The sequence below is a fragment of the Macaca nemestrina genome, chromosome 1 (assembly GCF_043159975.1).
Source record: "Macaca nemestrina isolate mMacNem1 chromosome 1, mMacNem.hap1, whole genome shotgun sequence".
In the NCBI taxonomy this organism is placed as follows: Eukaryota; Metazoa; Chordata; class Mammalia; order Primates; family Cercopithecidae; genus Macaca; species Macaca nemestrina.
The window spans coordinates 208,415,206-208,438,814 of NC_092125.1; the positions used below are offsets into that span (position 1 = coordinate 208,415,206).

Below are 23,609 nucleotides of genomic sequence, written 5' to 3' on the forward strand. Positions count from 1 at the left end.
CAGATCCAGATCGGGTTTATCTCTGAAATCTCCAGGGCCTAATCCACTACTTGGATTTCTGTAGTAGTTCAACAGTGGCTTGTTGAATGAACAAATGAATAAATGAATGGTAAGTCCTGTGGAGTGGCTGGTTCACTGTACCAGGGATCCAGCTGGTGGTGAGGACTGTGATGATGATGATAGGGAGGAAGAGGGGAAGTTGTTATTCAAGGTTACAGCAAAGCTCAGGGCAGAACAGAAGCTGACCTTCCCAACCTGAAGGCCTGCAGTAGTTTTTCCCAGTTGGTCTGCACCCTTTAAAAGCCCTCAAATGCATTTTCTCCTCCAGATCAAGTTACTTCAGAGGCAAACCAATTCTCTTGTTAAGTAAAAAGAATGTGAAAAGATTATGTATTGATTGCCTTCCTCCCCTGGTTTCACAGATAAAGCCCCCCTACCTGGGCTCTGCACAGAGCACTGACGGGCCAAGTGGCAGCTTGACGGGAAGTCCAGGGGCCAGCACTTTGAATGTTCTGATTTTAGTGCTTTGGAAATCTCTGCCTCATGCTGATGGCTTTATATGTTGGCATTTCCGCTCCCTGAGTTTTAAAGAATAAGAAATCTGTGGCTGATCACATATTCAGCAACCAAGTGTACTTATTTGAAGACCCAAATTGCAGAAATAACTCATGTGATTAGTTGAATGAATATGAGTCTGGATCATCAAGCTCAATCTATGGATAAATCGGGAGGAGATAACTGGGCCAAGCGGAGGGCAAGCCCTCCCCATTCTGTCTCTTCTGCTGGGCCAAGACATTCCCTGCAAGGCAACTAAGGTGGGAATCCTACAGTCCCTGCTGCTTGGAGATGGTATGCCTTATTCTGCCTGTGTACTGGAACCAGCCACACCCACACCCTGTTCCCCATGGCAGAGGCAGCTGGAACTCTGGTTATCCCCAAAGGGCAGAGCCACTGACAAAGAGCCAGGCCTAGTAGGGTCATGAGAGGAGGGCCCTGCTCTTACCCCTGGGTCACAAGCCTGTCTTAGTGCTTGTAGGTGAGTAGTCTGTGCAAAACAGGTGGTCCACTTCAGAGGCCTGGCCTTAGATTTGCCCGATCTAGGGGCATTCTCACCAAGTAAATCACCCACAGCCCCTGTCTAGCATTGTATCTCATTCAGCATCCTTCTTTTCCCAGCACGCTCTCTGTTGAGGACTCAGACTCCCAGGCTGCCCTGCGCATGTCCAACTCTCCCTAGAATGGCCTGCAAGGATTCCCACCAGCCAGAGTCCAGTCTCTGCAAAGAACCTGGTCTAGGGAGAACACAGATTCTTCCAGCACAACTTGGTCCAGCCCTGACCGACACGCCCACAGCTCCCCTAAGGCAGGTTTCCAGTGGCCACATCTTCCTGTCTCTGGATGGTTCCCTAGAAGGTACCTCCCAGGGGGAGAGAATCCAGGAAGGGGTGCTAGATGCACATCTGGGTCATGTGGGACAATGCTTTGCCATCCTTCGGGCATGGCACAAACACTGCCGATTCTTCCTTCCCTGTTCCTGTTATGCAAGTGCGGGTGTGAGGGGACTCCAGGAGACCACAGGGTAAAGATCTGGAGGAGAGGAAGCCAGGGACGGGCATCCTTATATAGTGCAGTAAGGCTAAACACCAGAAGCTGCTGGGGTCAGAGAGCTTGGGCTCCAATACTGGCTCTGCAGTTTGCCAGCTGTGTGACCCCAAACAAGGTACCCAACCTCTCTGTGACTTAGTTCCCTTATCTATAAAATGTGGATATTTCTGTATAGAATCATGTGTAAGATTCAATAGATTATTTATTTATTTGACACAGGGTCTTGCTCTGTCACCGAGGCTGGAGTGCAGTGATGCTGCTCACTGGAGCCTCAAACTCCTGGGCTCAAGTGATCCTCCCACCTCAGTCTCTTGAATACCTAGGACTACTGGCATGTGCCACCATACCCAGCTAATTTTTAAATTTTTTGTAGAGACAGGGTCTCCCTAAGTCATAGACTTTCAAGGTCTCTTGGCCTCAAATGATCCTCCTGCTTTGGCCTCCAAAAGTGTTGGTATTACAGGCGTGAGCCACCATGCCTGACTGAAAGTATATTTAAAGCACTTAGCAGAGTGGCACACGGTAAATGCTTGAAAATGCTAGCCAATCCTGTTCTAAAAACTTATCCTAAGAAAACACTAAGACAAATGTGTAAAGATTAGTGAACCAAATTAGGACATTCATCTCACCATTGCTTAGATTGGCCAAAAATCAGAAATAACCAAAATGTCCAGTATATACAATATAATAGATTATATAACAACAGTCCATCCATTTGATAGAATACTGGACAGCCATTGACTATGACACTTCAGGTGTTTACTGTCTGACAGCTTCAGAAGATCCCAAAATACTGATAAGTGAAACTGCAGGTCACAAGACAGCATTTATCAAATGATTCTGTGTATGTAGAAATACATATCTTCTCTTTCCTTTCTTCCTTTTTTTCAAAATACAGATTTGTATCAGCTCATCTGTATGGGAACATGTCTGCAGGGATACACGGTGGTGGAACTTCAGCAACTTATCCTTCTGGTTCTTGTCTGTAATTTCTAATTTCACTATAATGGGCATGTATTAAATTGATCATTTAAAAAAAAGAAAAAAAAGGATCAAGTAATTTTAAGGGTAGAAAAGGATTTTCATACTCAGATACTTCCAACACAAATAAAGGGACTTGTTCAAAATTTATCACTCTCCAACTGAGAAGAGGCATGAAGACCGCAGCCTTGACAAGAGGGAAAATCCCACGCATTTAAAGGCTTTGCATTGGAGGAGAGGAGCTTGAAAATCCAAGTGTTTCCAGCTATCCTTCTCCACAGCTCCATCCCACGGAAACCAACTTAAAATCAGCAACAAACCGGATAGGAAACATGCCTTCCTCTCAGATAATGCTAAATCAGAGTATCTGGATGACAACAGATTTCTCTTTTTCCTGGAGAAGAGACCCCGCCTGCCGAGATGAGAAAATTTGGGGGCACAAATCAGCTCTCTGGAAGGAGAGACATTTTAACAGGATCAGCCGGAGGTCGGGGAAAACTGCAAAGTCGAAGCATTCTTGGTGTCATAACTTTGTCAGCTGTGTTAAAGTTGACAAGATGCTTACCCAGCACCTCTAGACATGTGCCAAAGGGAAGTGGTTAAACGTGTAAGCCATAACAGCCATCAGGGATTCTTTAGCAAGCACGCGTGTGCTGAGCGGCCAGTGCCACGCTGCCAAGTGATGCCCAGATGTCGCTACTGCTTCCCTCTTATCTCCACACTGGGAGCCACGTGGTCCTGCTGTCCGGGATTGGGTCTAAGGATAGGATATGGCTTCGTTCTGTCAGGCGCCCATTCCCAGCATCTGTACTGCAGGCCCCAGGCCGGCTTAGGGGCAGCTCAGAGGCAGCTCCTGCCTTCAGGAAGCTATTTCTACTGCAGAGCTGTTCTCCAAAGACAAACACAAGTCCAACTTACCTCACAAAGGCAGCAGCAGGACTGGGGGCAGGAAGGAAGATAAAGGGGCTGGATGGCTAGAGAGAGGCTGTTCTCAGCCTCGGGAGAGATTAAAGGAGTGAGCCTGCAACACTGCAGGACTGCTTTCCTGACTGGCTGCTATTGATCAGGGAGAGGAGCAGAGACAGGAGCCAGGATGAAGGGACAGGTAGCCAGGCACAAGTGGCAGGGGCGTCTGTTGGCAAGCTGGATGATGGGATGGGCTTGGGCAACCAGGAACTGGGCAGACGGATCTAGCCAGTGCCCAGGGAGGTGGGCCCTTTGTGACCCTAAAGCTCCTTGGAGGTTTGTCCTACCCAAAGCATCCCAAAGCTTCTGGGTGGCCATGAAGGAAACTGGGGCTGGCATCCATCCACACCTCAGCCCCTTTCAACCACACTTCACAAGCAGTGCAGAGAGTCTCCCATGATACCTTGAGGGTAGGATTAGCCCCCAGGTATCACATGGCCAGGGACACCTCATTTTCACAGTTGTTCTGCTCCCATCTGCAGATCCCACTTTCTTTTTTTGTTTTTTAGACAGAGTTTCACTCTTGTCGCCCAGGCTGGAGTGCAATGGCACGATCTCAGCTTGCTGCAACCTCCGCCTCCCGAGTTCAAGCGATTCTTTTGCCTCAGCCTCCCGAGTTCAAGCGATTCATTTGCCTCAGCCTCCCGAGTTCAAGCGATTCTTTTGCCTCAGCCTCCCGAGTTCAAGCGATTCTTTTGCCTCAGCCTCCCGAGTGGCTGGGATTCCCAGGCATGCGTCACCACGCCCCGCTAATTTTATATTTTTAGTAGAGACAGGGTTTCTCCATGTTGGTCAGGCTGGTCTCCAACTCCTGACCTCAAGTGATCTGCCTGCCTTGGCCTCCCAAAGTGCTGGGATTACAGGCATGAGCCACCGCGCCCAGCCTACAGATCCCACTTTCACCAAACATCTGCTGAATGAAAACTCCTAGATGTGCTGGCTCCACTCATGCCTCAGGACTGTTCTCCAGTCACCACTGCTTCCTGTGGAACTGGTGACCTGCCACACCTAGTAAAGCAGGACCCCACCCAGGCAACAGCCTCAGCACCCACAGAGAGGGCAGGAGCTTCCCCTTTGCTAAAACACCACCTGAGCTCATGGGAGTGAGGGAAGGGGACCAATCACTTCAGGATCCTAACCTGGTTAACTGTGGCTCCCAACCTGGGTTGTGCATCAGAAGCATCAACGGAGATGCTATTTTTAAGGCAGATCCCTGGGCCAGCTCCAGACCCAACGAACCAGAATTTCTGGAGACAGAACATGGAAGTCTATGTTTGCAAAAGCCCTGCAGGCAATTCTGATGCTTTCTCCTGGCGAAGAGCACAAATTCATCCAAACTGTTCATTTCACAGACAGTCTGAGTCCCAGGGAAGGGTGAGGAAAGCGATTTGTCCAACGTTACATAGGCAGTCACTGGCACGGCAAAGATGCCGCCCAACTCTCCTGCTTCCCTGGGCAGCTTTGACAATACTAATGATAAAGATAATGGTAATCATGATGACAGCAGCTATTTATTGGTACTACTCTAAGCCCTTCACAATGCATTAACTAATTGGATTTTTCACAACTACCCTACGAGGTAGGTACTATAATTCCACTTTTTCCAGGAGAAGAAACTGAGGCACAGAAAGGTGGATTCACTTGCCCAAGGTCACACAGCCAGAAAATGGTGAACCAGGCCCCCTGATGCCAAAGCCTGTGCTTCTGTTTAACTGCTTCAAATCCCTGAGATCCTCCCTCCAAGGTTTTGCTTCCTCCCCATTTCAGTGGGTTGAGCTGTAGACTCTGGGATGTTTTGTGGGGATGGGCCCTGAGGAGCTGCCTAGATTTGCTCCTTGGAGGAGGAGGAAGAGCTGCAGCCCCGACCCTCAGAGCCTGGGAGAGCCCAGGAAGCACGCCTCTCCACTGACAGCAGGACCCACTTTTGTGCTTACATCTGGATCTGGGTGAGTTTCATGTCCTGGGAATTCAAGGCCCTTTGGATGAAGCCACACTGCCAGGGGCAATGTGGGCCCCACTGTTAGCTCTGGCTAAGAATGAGAAGCAGCTTGCCCTGGTCCATCTGGGTGCTCAAGTTCTTTCTAAGCAACCCCACGGGGACACCCTCTTAGGCCGGTGATCATCATGCATTAGCTTCCTCTCGGGTGTTTGGGATTTTATCCTCCTTGGTTTGGGGAATGTAACTAACTAATTTGGCTTTACTTTTAATTACTTATTTATTTTTTGAGACAGCATCTAGTTCTGTCGCCCAGGCTGGAGTGCAGTGGTGAGATCTAGACTCACTGCAACCTCCGTCTCCCAGGTTCAAGCGATTCTCCTGCCTCGGCCTCCAAAGTAACTGGGATTACAGGTGTGCACCACCACGCCAGCTAGTTTTTGTATTTTTAGCAGAGTTAAGGTTTCTCTATGTTGGCCAGGCTGGTCTTGAACTCCTAACCTCAAGTGATCCACCCGCCTGGGCCTCCCAAAGTGTCGGGATTACAGGCATGAGCCACTGCTCCAAATCATGGCTTTATTTTTAAAGCCTAACACAGGGAAGAGGGACACAAGGAATGAAGGTGAACAGGGTCCACAGAGGCACATCGCATGCCCTTTGAATCAATGGCATACACAGACCCTGTTTTGCTGTTTATCATCCCCAGATACCCCAAAAAGTGCCACCTGGGCTGATACCATGTGTCACTGTACAAGGTAAGCTGAATGGGAGGTCCTGCCTGTTGGGTAGGTCCCAGTCCCTGAGGCAGAGGAAACAGGGAACGTGGGCATTGGAGGCAGATGAGCCTGGCTGTGACCTGCTGCACGCCTCTTTGCCAGGTGTGCAGGCCTGGGCAAGTTGCCTCCCTCTCAGCCTCAGTTTCCTCAAGAGAATGACACCCACTTCAAAGTTACTGTAAGCAACACATGAAACTCACAGGAAGGGGTCTGCACTAGCCAGTGGGCACCCATGGCTATGCCCTTCCTGCCCAGGACTAGAACCCGAATTCTCAGTGGGTTTATTCGCCAGCTTTTGGGACAACAATGCAAAGGGACCCTTCCCATGGAGTCTGAGCAGGCGCAGGCTTTCAGGCCCTGGGCTGGGGAGGAAGCCAAGGACCAAAAGCAGGACTGCACGATGACTCCCCTGGCCCTGGCAAAGGTACCTTTGCAGCCCCTTGCTCCATAAAAAAATATTAAAAATGATTGTTGACAATTGCATTGGTATAAAGATGGATATAATCCAGGCTAGCTTCATTATTATATGCACTTTTTCTCCTTGGATTGTAAAAGAAATTAAAATGAAAACATTTTTGTGGGCCCTAGGTGCCAAGCCTAATGGAGAAGTCAGCCCTGTCCAGACAGCCGTCTAGGGGGGTGACCGGCTGGTGCTGGATGCCCCAAGAGGCCCCTTCCCTTCAAGCCTGCACTCCCCGCCTCCCACCCCAACCCCATCTGCAGCACCAACACTGCCCCGCAGGGCTTCCTACGCTTGGCCTGGCCTGTCCTCCGACCTGTCACAGAGAAATTTACCGACGTCTGTCAAAACCTACCACCCCAGTCCACCTCCTCCCAGCCTCCATTCAAATTCTAATATCTGTGTGATTCCCCAGCAGTGAACTGTGGGGAACTTTATGAAGACACTTAAAGAGTCCCAGGAGTATGACAAGCCTCTCTTCTTAAATGCCCACTTTCTTGTAGATGTGTTCCTTAGGCCGGCCTCATGTCTGGTAGCACAGGGGGATGGCCTGTGTCTTCTCTCTGAGGAGCCCACTGTGTTCTGCTCATTTTCACATCCTCTGCTCCACTCCACTCCCAGCTCCCAGCCTGGCAGAGAGAAGGTCCTCAGGACAAACTTGCAGAATTGAATGGAAACTGAAGAAATTACTCAAATTCTCCATGTCCCCATGCACTGTCAGTTTCTTGTTGCAAAACAATCTCCAGATGCATTTCTAGGCAACTGCTATTTCAGGAGGAGCATTATCTGGGAGCCACGCCCTGCGTGCTGGAAGGAAGGCAGGGAGCCAGGGTGACGACTCCTCTGCTCCCGGTCCTAATCCTTTGCGAAGCCATCAGAGGGATTAGACAGCAGCAGTTATCCCCACGTGGTCTATTCCCAGAATTCAAAGTTATTGGGGGAGAAAATGCAATTGTGTTTTATCCAGTCATTAAAAACAAAAACAAAAATAACAACAAAAAAAACAAGGGCAGTGGATTTCCAACTGCCTTTCAGACTTGATGAAAAGAAAAACAAACTTGGGTATTAGCACCAAATTGTGCTGACAACATACTTCCGGAGCTCTTTGTCTTCCTCCAGGCTCTCTTTTCAGAATTTTTCAACAATTCCTATTGATCCCTGCATAGTTCTCATGCTGACCGTTTATGCTCGGGAGAACAGCCGTCTGTGGAGCCTGGAAACAGATCTGCCTGCCTCGGAGGCCCCGAGTAGCAGCGGGAAGTGAAGCCCTGGCTCACACCTTCCAGAAAGGTGGCCGTGGCTCAGTCTCCACTGGCTGTGGGGCAGCGTGGGGCCACTGTGACCCATGAAGCACCTCTGTCTCCAGGGCTGACCCTGCTGTCTGCCTGGCTGCACCAGGCTGTCATCAGCCAGGATGAAACACACCCAGCAGTGGCCCAATCACCTGCTATTTTAGGACCTAGAAGTAACCCAAGAGACCATATGTCAGACGCCCACACTCTGTGATGGGGATCAGGCCTCATCTGGGTGGCCGAGTCGACTGATGGCTGAAAAGCAGTTAAAAGGCAGGTATCCTGGCCTGGCTCTTGGGACCCGGAGTGGGGAGGAAATACCAGGAGCTACATTTATGACCCGATTTATATGCCAGCACCACTCACAGATGGCGTCTTACCACAGCCCCCACCCAGTACAGCCACACTGAACATCTTTTAGACCTCAAGGGGCCGAGGTCTTGCCACATCTCCTGTCTAGGCCTTTGTCCATGTGTTTCTGTGCCATAATCCCTCTCTCATGTTTCTTTTTTTTTTTTTTTTGAGATGGAGTTTCACTCTTGTTGCCCAGGTTGGAATGCAATGGCGCGATCTCGGCTCACCGCAATCTCCACCTCTCCGGTTCAAGCGATTCTCCTGCCTCAGCCTCCTGAGTAGCTGGGATTACAGGTATGCACCACCACGCCTGGCTAATTTTGTATTTTTAGTAGAGACGGGGTTTCTCCATGTTGGTCAGGCTGGTCTCGAACTCCCAATCTCAGGTGATCTGCCTGCCTTGGCCTCCCAAAGTGCTGGGATTATAGGCATAAGCCACTGTGCCCAGCCCTTCATGTTTCTTCATTCATGCTTCCAGTCTCAGTTTGGAGGTCAGCTTTCCCAATAAGCTTTTTTTTTTTTTTTTTTCCAAGACAGAGTCTTGCTCTGTCTCCCAGGCTGGAGTGCAGTGGTGCGATTTCCGCTCACTGCAACCTCCGCCTCCAAGGTTCAAGCAATTCTCTTGCCTTAGCCTCCCAAGTAGCTGGGATTACAGATGCATGCCACCATGTCTGGCTAATTTTTGTATTTTTAGTAGCGACGGGGTTTTACCATGTTGGCCAGGCTGGTCTCAAACTCCTAACCTTGTGATCTGCCTGCCTCCACCTCCCAAAGTGCTGGGATTACAGGTGTGAGCCACCGCGCCCAGTCCCAGTAAGCTTTTTTGAAGCTCATCCCTCCAAGAATGAGTTGAATAGCCCTTGGTGTGAGCCTGTACCTCACAGTACTCACACAGACGGTCTTCACTGGAAGTATGATTCATGTGTCCGTCTCCTCACTGGCCAGGGAGGGACACAGAGCGTCTGTCTTGCTCCCTGCTACTTGTCTTGTGCCTAAACAGTGTGTGGCACACAGCAGGCACTGAACAATTACCCACAAGAAGGAATGGTCTCATGAGATCCCAACACCAATCCTGTAAGAGGACATTATCATCCCCACTCTACAGGACAGAAAACTGAGGCTAAGAAAAGAAACGTGATCCCTGCCCAGTGAGTTAGTGGTGGGGCCAGGATTTGAAGAACTCAGCCTCCTGACTCCCACGTCAACACTTTCTCCATTAACACCCCTATCCTGGTACCAGACTGGAGAAGCTCTACTTCAGCAGAAGCTTAAGCCTGTCACACCAGAGCTGCAGTGGAATGGGAAACAGAGACCACCCCATGGCATCAGGGAGTGTGAAGAGAAGAGGGTGAAGGAAGACTTCGCCGATTGCTCCTTCTGCTGCAAGAAGCACTCGAGGCAGCTGGTGTGGGAGCCCCAAATCACAAGTAAATGAAGGCAGGAAGAGCAGGGACCATCTCTAGACCAGCGCTTAGCAGGCAGTGCAGGGGAGCTCTGGGCCAGCAAGCTGGGGCTTTGAACATTGTGGGGTTTGATGAGGAGAGAGGCAGCATTTAGCAGGAGGCAAAAGTGAAGCATACTGACAAGAGCAAGCATTGGCAAGGATAATGGGGCAACTAGAATTCTCACACACAGCTGGCAAAACTACGAATTGGTTTAACTACTTTGGAAATCTGGCAGCCTCCAACTAAAACTTAACATACGAATACAGTCTGACCCAGCAATTCAAATCCTGGGTGTATTGCAACATAAACGACTCCTCATTTCCACCAAAAAACATGCACAGAAATGTTCATAACCCTTAAACACCCCTGGTGGGAATTTAAAATGGTGCAGCCGCTATAGAACAGTCTGGCAGTTCCTCAAAAAGTTACATGTAGAGCTACCAAAAGAACCAGCAATTCCACTCCTAGGCATGTACCCAAGAGAAATGAAAACCTATGTCCACATAAAAGCTTATACATGAATGTTTGTATCAGCATTATTCATAACAGTAAACAAACATAGAAACAATCCAAACATCTATCAACCGCTGAATGGACAAATAAAATGTGGTATATCCATATAAAGGAATGTTTCTAGGCAATTCCAAATAACACTAGGAATGAAGTACTGATGATACATGCTACAATGTGGATGAACCTTGAAACCTTATGCTTAGTGAAAGCAGTCAGTCACAAAAGACCAGATACGGTATGATAGCATTTATATGAAGTGTTCAGAACAGGCAAGTCTATACAGAGACAGAGTATAGATTAGTGGTTGCCTAGGACTGGGAAATGCGGGAAAGAGGATGAGAAATAAGGAGTAACTGCCATTGAGTACAGGGTTTCTTTTTGGTATGATACAACCAAATCCTGAAAACAAAAATGTCCAGGAACAGAATGGAAAGAAAAACAGGAAAAACAAACTAGTGTTCATGATACAATAATGAGGAAAAAAGCACACCATAAAAGAGTGCATGCAGTATAATACAAAATTTTAAAGCAGACAAAACTAATCTACGGTGAGAGAAGTCAGAATAGTAGCTACTCAGGCATGGTGGCTCATGCCTGTAATCCCAACACTGTGGGAGGCTGAGGCAGGAGGACTCCTTGAGGCCAGGAGTTTGACACCAGCCTGGGCAACACAGCAAGACCTCATCTCTACAAAAAATTAAAAAATTAGCCAGGTGTGGTGTCCTGTGCTTGCAGTCCTAGCTACCCAGAGGCTGAGGTGGGAGGATTGCTTGAGCCCAGGAGTTAGAGGCTGCAGTGAGCTATGGTCATACCACTGCACTCCAGTTTGGACAACAGATCTAGACCCTGTCTATATTTTAAAAAAGAAGAAAGAAAAAGTAAAACAAGAACAGCAGCTACCCTTGGGGAGCTACAGACTAGGAAGGGCCTGAAAGAACCTTTTAGAGTGATGGAAACGTTTTTAATCTTGACCTGCATGGCAGTTACACAGAGGTATCTATACGTAAAATCCATTAGACTGTGCACTTAAGATTGGTGCATTTTGGTGCATTTTAATGTAGACATGTTATAAGCTATACCCCAATTTTTAAAAGGTAATTTTAAAACAAAAAAGTAGAGGCTCAAGTTAGAAGACTAGGGTTTGATCCCGGCTGTCTGACCTCAGGGAGTCCCGGCCCTCTCAGGACCTGCCTCCCGGTCCTCAGACACTGGACCGCAGGCTACAAAGGATCCAAGTGGCCTGGCAGTCTGAGATTCTGGGAATGCACATACCTATTTGTCACAGGGTTTGCTGGGAAACTTGGCAAGTGCTTGCCATCAATGCGGTGAGAAGAAAAGGAGGCTGTTGCTGTAGGCTCAGCCTTGTTTCTAAGGAAGGAAAGGTCTTCGCAAAGTGGGCGGAACACGCTGCCACCAGGAGAGAATGTCAATTTCAATATGAATCATCTCCTACATCCCCAGCAACTTGCTCTGGGAATAGACACCCTGACTCACTCCTCTCCTGACAGGAACAAGACTTGTTGCTCAAATTTCAGATTCCAAGAGGACCAGCCCGAATACCCACTTCGAAATGAAAAAGAAAGAAAGAAATCAACCTAGTAAGCAACCAGCAGTCACAGAACCCTGGGCAGAGAGAAAGCAAACCGCTTTGTACTGATGATGAGACGAGGCCCAGAGGACGCCGGCTCACACGGCCACTGGCGCCAGAGCAGGGACACGAACCCAAGGCTCTTAACCTCCGATTTTCTTTTGACAACAACTTGCTACTATATTTTCTAGAGAAATAAATTATGCTCTGTGCTAGTGGAAAGCCTTTTAAAGAACAAGAAAATGGCCAAGATGCATCTTAATTAGAAACTGCTCGGCAAAAAACTCTTTGAAGAAGGAAAGGGCAGAGCGTGGAGCGGCGAGTGGTCGGTCGGCGGTGTGAGTGCACGACACTGCGGCAGGCTAATTTCGAGGCATGCTTTGCTCTGATGACCACCTCTTGGGCCCCAAGAATATTCTAATCATCAGAAGGTGGCCGAGGAATTGTGCACATGTCACTCAAGGTCACAAGGAGACCACCATGGGGCCACAGCATCTGTCTAACAGCAGGTTCTCTTAACTTCCTTGGGCTAAGGGCCTGGCTGTCAGTGACCAGTGCTCCTAAGTCATTTCCTCTGACTTTTATAGCCTCTGGCCTCCGGATGGAGCTTTCAGGGCTCTCAAAGCATGTGACTACCAGGAAGGTTTGCTTGCTGCCCTTAAGCCTGACCCATCCTATCCAAGGAATTGCAACATCACCACTTACAAAGCTGATGACAGCTTCTTCTCAAAACAAACTCAAAGCCTGGGTCAGGAATGTGCACCATGGCCTGCCAGAATCAGTGAGCAACATAGCCCGAGTTTCTGAGTTTCCAGGAACTATGGATTTTTTTTTTCTCCAGAGAAAAACCTGCAAAAAACAAAACTCATCAAGTAGTTATGGTATTTTCAGTCAGATAAGTAAAATGTACACACCAGGAAGGGTGTGTACACCTTCAGGGAAGGAAAAAAATGTAATGTTTGGTAAAGGCTTACCGTGTGCCAACCCCCCATTTCACAGGTGAGTAGACCGAGGTTCAGAGAAGTCTGTGACTTGCCCAATTTCACTCAGCTGGTAAGTGCTAGGGATGGGATTTAAACCTAGGCATATCTCTGAAGTCAAAGCTGCTATCTCCCAGAAACATACGTGGAGATCTATGGAAAACTAGTGAAGCAGCTGGTTTTCACAAACTATCTATCTGGCAACATCTGCAGTTCCCAAGGCAGCCACACTGGTGGAGTAACTCTCACCCCCACAAAAAGACCCACCAAGGCTGCTGTGTGTGTGGAGGGGGAGAGTGTGAACAGTTTGCAGAAGGCACTACTAAGTCACACGCCAAAAAGCAATTGTAAAAATGACATCTTGGGGCCTGGATTTATTCCCTCTTCAACATCATATTTGCTCCGTTTACAAGGAAAAGATGATTTTTCTCTCTGCCAAGGCTGAACATTCCCAGCCTGTGATCTGAAAATCATGCTGTGTTCATTTTGCCTCTTAACTCACCCAAGGCCATAAATCATCCCTCGAAATGGGGATTTGGCTGGCAGTTCTATTGGGGATTTGCGAGGCAGAGGCGGAATCCAATTTGGGGCTCCTCATGGTCATCCTGGGGCTGGTTCAGAGCAGGGAGACGTTACTTTTGGCCACGCAAGCACAGAGAAGATGCCTGAACATCAGATCTGCTGACTAAAGGGAACTGCTACTTTTTACAGGGTCTGTCTGTTGATTCTGAGTGTACTCTGTGACAAGAGGTCAAGGCAGCTGCAGGGGATGAGAGGAATAGAGAACACAGCAAGACCCAGCCCCTACCCAGCCAAACCCAGGCCGAAGGGCATGAGGGAAAATAGGTCATGCAGAGAGTGCACTAGGCAATTTATTTATTCTACAAAATGTACTGAAAGCCTACCCTGCGTCAGGCACTGTTTCTTTCCTTGGACTATAATTATTCTCATTATTACTTTTTACCAAACATAATAATGACAGCAGCTTACATTTTATGACTGCGTATCAGCAGGTACTATACACCAGGTGTTTTACACACATCAACTTTATTTAATCCTTATAGCTTTTGAGTGTAGTAGTTGTTATCGCCATTGTACAGATGGGGAAACTGAGGTGGAGCGAAGTTAAGAAACTCACCCAAAGTTACACGACTACAAAGTAGCAGAGACAGGATTCAAACTTAGGCTGGTCTGGTTCTCAAATCCATTCTCCTCTCTGTCCATCACACTGACAGCCAATGGTATGTTTTGCAAGTACATTTGGCCTTGATCAACATGAACTTGTAATGCGTGGGTCCACTTCATCGCAGATTTTCTCTCTTTTTTTTTTTTTTGAGATGGAGTCTCACTCTGTCGCCCAGGCTGGAGTGCAGTGGGGCGACCTCGGCTCACTGCAATCTCCACCTCCCAGGTTCAAACAATTCAGCTGCCTCAGCCTCCCGAGTAGCTGGGACTACAGGTGGGCGGCACCATGCCCAGCTAATTTTTTTGTATTTTTAGTAGAGACAGGGTTTCACCATGTTGGTCGGGCTGGTTTCGAACTCCTGACCTCAGGTGATCCGCCCACTTTGGCCTCCTAAAGTGCTGGGATTACAGATGTGAGCCACCAGGCCCAGCCAATGCAGATTTTCTTCTGCCTCTGCCATTCCTGAGACAGAAGACCAACTCCCACTTCCTCCTCCTCAGCCTGATCAACATGAAAATGATGAGGAAAATGATGAGGACCTTTATGATGATCCACTTTCACTTAATGGACAGTAAATATATTTTCTCTTCCTTTTCTTCATGACACTTTTCTCTAGCTTATGTTATTGTAATACAGTATATAATACACAGAACATACAAAATATGTATTAACTTTTCATTGGTAAAGCTTCCAGTCAACAGTAGGCTAATAAGCAGTTATGTTTCTGGGAAGTCAAAAGTTAGACTCAGATTTTCACCCGTGCAGGGGGTTGGCGTGTCTAACCCCTGTGTTGTTCAAGAGTGAACTCTAGATGTTTTTAGGTTATGAGGCACAGACAAAAGATATTCCTATGGTGGAAGAAAAGAGGGAAATCTACGTCTTCTGTTCAAGCCCTGAGTACTCAGCTGATGTCTAATAAATGATGATGCCTAGAGATGGGAGGCTGCAGACCCTGACCACGAATCACAGGCCTTGCCTGGCTTTCCACTGGGGCAGTGGTGTGCAGGATGTGGCATACACCAACCCCGAGCCCATTCCTCTACCCCACTTTGTTCTTGATGGCCACTGTACGTGGTCACTGGGCGATACAGCAGCATGGTAGTCAATGGCTTGGGTTTTGAAGTCCAGCGGAACTGGGATTAAGACTTTGCAAGTCCTCAAACTTGCCAAATCCCAGTCTCCTCATCTGTGCAATGGGGATAAGATGGGTAATTTAGATTTTATAAGGGCTGTGAAGTAGAAAAAGGAAATACAGCCATGGGCTGGACATAGTGGCTCCCGCCTGTAATCCTAGCACTTTGAGAGGATCGCTTGAGCACAGGAGTTCAAGATCAGCCCAGGAAACATAGCAAAACCCCGTCTGAATTAATTAAAAAAATATATATATATTTTAAAAAGAGAGTGAATACAGCTATGGTGCCTGGCATGAGGTATGTGCAAGGAATGGGTTCTTGGGCCTGAAATCAGACACCTCCTAAGAGACAGTTTCCCCCTGCTAACTCTCTGAGGATTTCTAGTTGTTGGTGGTGACTTGGCCATGATGGGCAGGGCTGTGTTTTCGCAGCACGGCCTTGAACGATCTAGCTGATCTCAGAGTGTGTGGCGCAAAGAGCACTGCACTGGGACTCAGGCCACCAGAGTTCCAGTCCCGGTCCCCCAGTTAACATTCTGGATCACACCAGGCAAGCCCTTTCCCCTCTCTGAGCCTTAGTTTCCTCAACTCTAAATGAGGGGGTTGGACTCACCATCAAAGAACCCCTCCAGTGGCGACATTCCAGGACTCTGTGCCCCTTGACAATTTCCCCTGCTGCCAACGGAGGAAGAATTTCTCATGGACTACACAGATTTATTGGAAAGATGGATATCTGTTAAGTACTTTCAAGGTTGTCCAGCTGACCACCAATGGCCATTGGCAGGAGGCCTTTATTCCAAGGTCGTGAACCCTAACCTTCCCCACCTCCTCCTGTTACAAGTTCCGGTGTAAGCTGCTTCCATGAAGGTGCGAGAGGTACAGAGCCTACCAAGACTTCTGCCCGCCAAGACTTCTGCCATGGGCATTTGAGGGCTAGGGGAACAAACAGGGGGAATCAGGGCTGGAAAAGCCCTGAAGTCCTCATGTGGCTTCCTGGGTCCAGGGGACTTGGACGCCCACCCCAGTCAAAATGGGAGCAGCACACACTGTTCTAAGGGCTTTGCAGCATCTTCACCACAGCTGACGCTTGATGAATGCTTCCTATGTGCTGCGCATGAATATAAGCACTTCATGTGTGTGAACTCATTTCGTTCCCAAAACAATCTTGTGAAGGAGGTACTATTATTGTTCCCACTTTATAGATGGGAAAACTGAGGCCCAGAGAGGTTAAGAAACTTGCCCAAGGTCACGCAGCTAGTAAGTGGCAAAGCAGCATGCACATGCAAGCCATCTGGCCCCAGAGTCTAAGTCCTTTTTTGTTGTTGTTGTTTTTGAAACGGAGTCTCTGTTGCCCAGGCTGGAGGGCAGTGACACGATCTCAGCTCACTGCAACCTCTGCCTCCTGGGTTCATGAGATTCTCCCGCCTCAGCCTCCTGAGTACCTGGGATTACAGGCGCCTGTCACCACACCCAGCTACTTTTTGTATTTTAGTAGAGATGGGCTTTCACCATGTTGACCAGGCTTTGTCTCGAACTCCTGACCTCAAGTGATCCACTCGCCTCAGCCTCCCAAAGGGCTGGGATTACAGGCGTGAGCCACCACACCCGGCTGAGTTCATGTTCTTTAGCTAGCTTATTTAATATTCCCCCAAAGCCTAGCAGCAGGTGTATCATCTGCACCCTTTACAGGCGAGGAAGTCAAGCCTCAGGGTACTGAGCCACTTTACGGTTGGTTCCTCCTTGACTCTGCCATGCATTCTTCAAGCTGCAAATTCACCTCTGTGACATAACGGCAAGAACAGCACCCCCCGATCAAGTGACTGCTCTGTGCCTAGCACGGGGCTAAGCCTTTGCAGGCCTCTCTAATCCTCACCACAGACTGGAGGCGGGGCCCCTGCTCCACTCTACAGCCCCTAAGCAGTAACCTAGAGTTTCCACCCAGGCCTGTCTGGATTCAAAGCCCATGCTCTTTCTGCCACCCAGCCAGACACTAACTGCCCTATCTGGCCACCTCTCAGCAGAGGAGAAAGGGGCAGAGATGAGCCGGGAGTGGTGGCTCATGCCTGTAATCCCAGCACTTTGGGAAGCCAAGGAGGGAAGATCACGAGGTCAGGAGTTCGAGACCAGCCTGACCAACCTGGAGAAACCCTGTCTCTACTAAAAATACAAAAATTAGCCAGACATGGTGGCGCACACCTATAATCCCAGCTACTCAGGAGGCTGAAGCAGGAGAATCGCTTGAACCCGGGAGGCAGAGGTTGAAGTGAGCTGAGGCTGCGCCACTGCACTCCGGCCTAGGCAACAGAGCAAGACTCCATCTCAAAAAAAAAAAGAGGCAGAGATCAGCCTTGTTCTGAGCCACAAGGCGAGGAACAGGCTGCATCCTCTTTGTTGGTGGCCACTGGGCTTTGGGGAACATCTTCTGACAGGGCCTGCTGAGCCGGATGTGGGTAAAAAGAAAGCCACTTTGACACTGACTTGTTTAGGACACAGAAACTGGCTTCAGAGACGCCTCACCCAGAGATCTTGTCCTTAAAGTAAGAATAGATTCAAGGAAGGGCAAGTGGGCGGCTGGGAGGGGGATTCGCTTGGTGAAGTGCTGCACTGGGAGACCAGGCTCGGGCATCCCACTGCCCCCGCTGCAGCTCCTGTAAATCTCAGCAAAACGAGGCACCCGTGTGAACTCATTACCCTTCCATTACACAGCCCTGCCAGCCCTGCAGGCCAGAGACGAGGCTGCAGGAGCCTGTGTCCAAGCCAAGCACCAGGAGGCGAAGCGCTGCTCAGGGTCTCCTTGTATACCCTACTCAGCCAGCACAGCAGAATGGGCACAGCCTGCCACCTGACTGCACCCAGTGTCCCATGTCTGCAGGGCTCGGCCTATAGGGAGGACGTTAAATGTCCAGGGATGATGCAACCCAGCAGCCCCCATGAGTCCAGAAAAGAAGTGGTGGGTGACTAGCTGCTTCATTCAGGCCAGTTCATCTCCTATCTTTGGGAATAGTCTAGCTTCAGTGCCCGTCATGGGTTCACCCCAACTAGAACCCCTCTCAGGCTCCGAGAATGCCCCTCAGCCCTCATCCTTTGGGTGTGTTCCCATAAGCCTCTGTATCCTGAGACCCATTTGTGGTGACAGTGATCTGAACTACCACTGTTAACAGGGTCTATTTGTCAGGCAGTCCCTAGGCCGGGATTTAAGTTTATCATTAGCTCCAATTTACAGAAAAACTCAGCCTCAGAGAGAAATGACTTGTTCAAGGTCACACAACCAGGAAGCAGTAAAGTCTGAATTTAAACGAGGTCTGCCGGAAGTTCCAGCCCGTAAGGACTGTCCATGTCAGTACCTGTGGTCACCCGCACTTGTCCCTCTCTCTGAGAGCACCTAGACAGACCTCCAAGAGACTTCAGGAAGGGTTGCCAGTGCATGTCTTGGCAGAGTGGGTAGAACTTTCACTGTCCCATTTATCCCTGTATCCCCAGCATCAGCACGAGGCACTGCCACCTAACAAGTTATATATGGAGAGAAGGAGTCAATCAAGACCGGCTCTCCCTGCCCAGCACCAGGTCCCCATGCACCTCCCTTTCCCAGGTGCCAGCTGCCCACTGTGGCTCATCTGCTGGCTGCAGAGGGAAGGCTCTGCCTCACTGCTAGGAATGCTACAGGTACTGGATGACAGGGTTCCCTGGGCCCTGCCAAGGCCACTCCTGAGACAGACAACCCAAGGGACCTCAGAGCCTGCCATGGGCTGACTGGGACAACTGCCAACCTCATTTATTACAACAGAAATCATAAATCACTCATGTAGACATGGCCCTTTGCTTGTTCGTACATACTCATTTATATCCTTCTAGCGGTTCCAGTATGAATGATGAACCAACAGGGGCCCAGAGAGGTTAAGTGCCTTGAATTTGGCCACACAGCTCAGGACGGAGTGAGGACTTGCGCTCAGGTCATCCAATTCTAACTCCGGGCTCTTTCCATCATTCCAGATGGCTCAAGCATGCGCCACCAGGCTGGGTGACTGGAAAGGGGCCAGAGGGTTGAGATTTAAATCCTAGGCCCTGAGGAATTTTACAAATTGGAATCTCTCCCAGAAGCGTTTCCTGTGATGGTCTGAGCCATACCCGTGCCCGTGCTATGTGCAGTTGGAGAAGTCAACAGCCCCTCCCACCCCACCACCAATTCCCTGAATATTTGCAAACTGTGTTTAGAAAGAAAGAGGAAGCTTTCTTGATAACTTCCTTGTTTATACTAATAGCAAAACTCCAACAACTTTGATGGGATCTGCACCAGCAATCTTTCCCTAGGGCTGACGCAGGATATTTAGGGAAGCTCTGTGTTCTAGGCAGGTAAGATAGCCAGGTTCCTAACGGGAATCAACATATCTCTTTAATTCATATTTGAAGTAAAAGAAACATCTCTCTTCCTCCCATTTGGCTCAGGAATTCATCTCTAAAAATCTATCCCGAGACAAAATTTTATGCCCAAAGATAACTCATGCATTATTTTTAATAGCAAAAAAAATGGAAACAATCTTTGCCCAACATTAGCAAGATGATCAAATGAATTGTGGCATATCCATACAATCAGAGACACCATTAAAACATTCTTTATGAAAACATTTAGATGACTTCAGGTAACACTTACGATGTAACATGAAGCCAAAAAAAAAAAAAAAAAAAAAAGAGCAGAAAGGACATAAAATGGTATATAAAAGGGAAAAAAAAGCAGAAAGAAGAAAAGATTGAGAGGAAATAAGCAAAGATGTCGATGGAGGCTGCATCTACAGAGCAGAACAGATTATTATTATTATTTTTTGCCTGATTTGCACTTTTTTGATACTTTCCTTTTCCCCCATACACTCCTAGGATAATGAGAAAAATAAATACATAAAGCTGCCCCAGTTCACACCCCATTTCCCAGAAGAGAAGTGAAATGTCTGAACAGCCAGATAGGTGACGATCTGACTGGTGAAGGGGAGGAAGGTCGATTCCTGTCACTTTTTCCATAACATGGACACCTCTGATAGGGCCGCACACGATGGGGGTGATAGGGGGATATCCCTTGTAAATTTGCCTTTAAGATTTTCCTGGGAATTTCCATCTCAGACTCAGTTATTTGGTTCCTGACTTCAGGAGACTGTATTTGTAAGGGGTGAGGAATCCAGGTACGGGACTGCCCCTCTCCAGCCCCACACCACTCCTGTCCCTCAGGGGAGATGAAGGCCAGGCTGCAGACAAGGGGGATGGCAACTTGCATGGGTGTTACTATTGGAATCTGAGGCCATGCCCACAAGAAGGCAACTTGCAGTCCCTCTGAGCCACAGAGAGAGGCTCCCAAGGCTGGGAGTTAGGAGAATCCTGCGGCTGGGCGAGGACAAAGACACCAGCAAGTGGGGCTGCAGATAAAACACAATGAGTTGCCAGGCAGCAGCAGGACCCATGCCACTGCTCCTGATGTGCGGCTGCTCCATTTGGCTTCCAAGTAGCTTGTGAGCCATGACTCTATACCCTTTTGTTTTTGCTGCTGTTGTCGTTTTGAGATGGGGTCTCAATATGTTGCCCAGGCTGGACCTGAACTCCCAGGCTCAAGGGATCCTCCCACCTCATCCTCCCAAGTGACTGGGAGTACAGGTGAAGGCCACCACGCCCGGCCCCCAACGACTCTAAAAATCATGTACCCAACCCCATCAGATATGTGTTCAGCAATCTACGAAAACATCCAAGACCATTTCATGGCGACACTCCAGAGGAGTGGATTTAAACCTGGTCCTCCGTGTTCTTTAGGTCTCCAAACCTCCATGGGAACAAATCTCCATCCCTCACTATCCCTACTCCCATTTCCAAGTTTCTGCACTTTAAAAAATAAATGATAATTTCATATAAAGCAGTCTGTAAGGCTAGAGAGAAGCATATAGGATTCCCCCTAAATCTAGGAGGACTCAGAAGCCTGAACAGCCCAGAGGAAACACAGACTTGGAAGACCCCAGATGTGAAGAACTGAGGAGCCCCTACAACTCAGGAGGTGAAAAGGCAAAAGTAAAATTCCACTCAGTCACCAGGCGGGCAGTGGGTCCCTCCCCATATCAAAGTGGTTTCAATCGACTCACCGAACATGTTACCCTCGTAGCCGTCTTTCGTTAGTGGACGGAGTTCGTTTTTCCCCATTGCATAACGCTTATAGCTCTGCCAAGCAAACTGCATCATCTGCAAGAAAAAGCAGCACAGAGAGAACCTTAGTGTGACGATTCCTGGCAGTGCGCACTGGCCGCCTGGCTTTGCCCTTTGCAACAGGATTTTAAACTACGTCTAAAAAATAATCTTCCAAATTTTCCAAATTGAAGAAAGTGACTTCCTCTCAACATGATTTTATTTGTACAGTTATAGCTGCTGGGAAGGTCATTCTTCTTAGACAACGCCATGTGTCTAGGGCCTACCCACAGATTTCTTAGAGAAGACAGAAAAAGCACTAAATTCTAGACATCCTTCAGTGCCAAAGTGAAAAGTCACCTCTTCCAGGAAGCCTTCCCTGTTTTGCTCGCTTAAAGTCATCCTCCGAAGGGAAGGAAAACGCGTGCTTGCTGTAACGGAACACTCCCCTGAGCTAGGTATCGTCAACCCATTTTATAGCTAAGGAGACAGGTTGTAGACATGAGGTAACTCATCCGAGATCGCTCAGTCAGTGAGCATGTTGGGAACTGAGCCATCCCCTCTGGCTCCAAAGCCTTAGGTCTGTCCCCAAAGCCTTGGTTTTGTCCCCTAAAATCACCATTCGAGCTCTTTGAACTCCTTTGACCTACCCTGGCCTCCCATGCACTCCAGCTCACCCCAGTTACTTGTTGTTCCTCTAGCTCTGGACCATAAACTCCTTGAGGCTAGAAACAACACTTGCCTTGCCTCAGTTTCTCCCACAGCAACCAGCACAGGGCTTGGCACAGGTAGGCATCAATGGATGCTTATGGACTGTCACCCAGAGTATGCACGAGTTCTTACGATGCAAGGCAGCTACATCGGCTCTCAGGAGCGTCACGCCAGCACCTTGCTCCCCAGCTGCCCCAGGATCTTCAGGCTGAAGCAGATGCAAGGTGACAGTCCACCCCCAACCCTGTGCTGCAGCCCCCAAGGTCTCCCTCATTTGCCTTTATGGTGTGCCCCTTTTCCCTTGGCATGGCTGGCTGCAGAGGGAGCACAGCACAGCAGAGTTCTGGAGTGACCTGTGGAGCAGAGGAGGAGCCCGGGTCCCGCAGTGGCAGCAGAGCTGAGACGCAGGTGGATGGGGAGGCAGCCTAGTGTGCTGGGAAATACTCAGGCTCCCAGATCAGAGATGCCTAGGTCCTAATCCCACCTCTGCCGCGATCTCTGTGACTCTGGCATGAAATTAGTTGCATCAGCTGAGATCTGCTTTAGCAAGGGACAAGGCCAGCCTTGCCACCATCCTGATAGGTTGAAATGAAAGAAAGTAGTGGGAATGCCCAGTTTCCGACCAGACACAGCAAGCGATTGACAAACACTAGCTCTATTTCCTCCTTGACCTTTAAAATACTGGTTCTCCAAGCCTCGGCTATCCACCCCTCCTTTCATCCAGTCTCTTAGCTCTCAAATGTTGGCTGGCATCAGAATCACTGGGGGGCTTGTTAAAACAGGTTATTGGGCCCCACCCTGAGTTTCTGATCCAGCACGTCTGGGGTGGGGCCCAAGAATCTGCTTTTCTACCAGTTCCCATGTGCTGCTGCTGGCCCATGGGCCACATCTGAGAAGCACCAACCTGTTACATTGTATTGCTCACTTCCAGACACTGTCCTGCATCCCTTGGCTTTCCCCGCCTCTCTCCCAGCCTGTGTTTCCCGCCTTAGCGGCCCACTTTCTAGGATATCACCACCTGTATTCTCCATGCTCGGCCACTCCTGGTGCCCACGCTTAGAAGACGTCTCTTCCAGGCACACCAGGACAGTAAACAGCTGCTCTCACTGCTGCAGCCCGAATGCACAAACCAGGAGGGCAGGCAGACCTGACAGGTGCATGGCCTGGACTCTCCGTGAAACGGCAGAATAATCTAGCACCGCTGCCCCATTGCACAGATGATGAAACTGAGGTCCAGAGATGAGAAGTGCTCAGGGCAACACAGCAGCCAGGTCAGAACCTGGCTCACTCATCTCCCAGAGCAGCAGATACCCCCCAGGCTTGGCCAGACATGTGGCTTCCCATGTGACACACATGCAAACATCATGGTAATACAGTCAAGCACTTGGCACGGGCTTTGAGTCCTGGTTCCATTCCTCTGTTATTTTCTACTTATCTTCAATCGGCAATAACAACAAATAATTGCCAGGCATGAGTGCTTGAGAGAGAACGGCCTCCTCCCTCAGTCTCTCTTATCTGGGGCTTTCTCTATTAA

At 48.9% G+C, this 23,609-nt stretch overlaps 1 protein-coding gene across 2 annotated transcripts in view; it reads right to left on the reverse strand.

Annotated features, from left to right (window-relative positions):
- The window catches only part of LOC105494473 (mannosidase alpha class 1C member 1), a 177,004-nt gene that overhangs the window by 86,169 nt on the left and 67,226 nt on the right, over positions 1 to 23,609 (reverse strand). For both annotated transcript variants that reach the window (XM_011762908.3, XM_011762907.2), the window contains exon 2: positions 21,325 to 21,421. In XM_011762908.3, the coding sequence (XP_011761210.1) occupies positions 21,325 to 21,421 (97 nt within the window). The remainder of the gene's footprint in view (positions 1 to 21,324; positions 21,422 to 23,609) is intronic.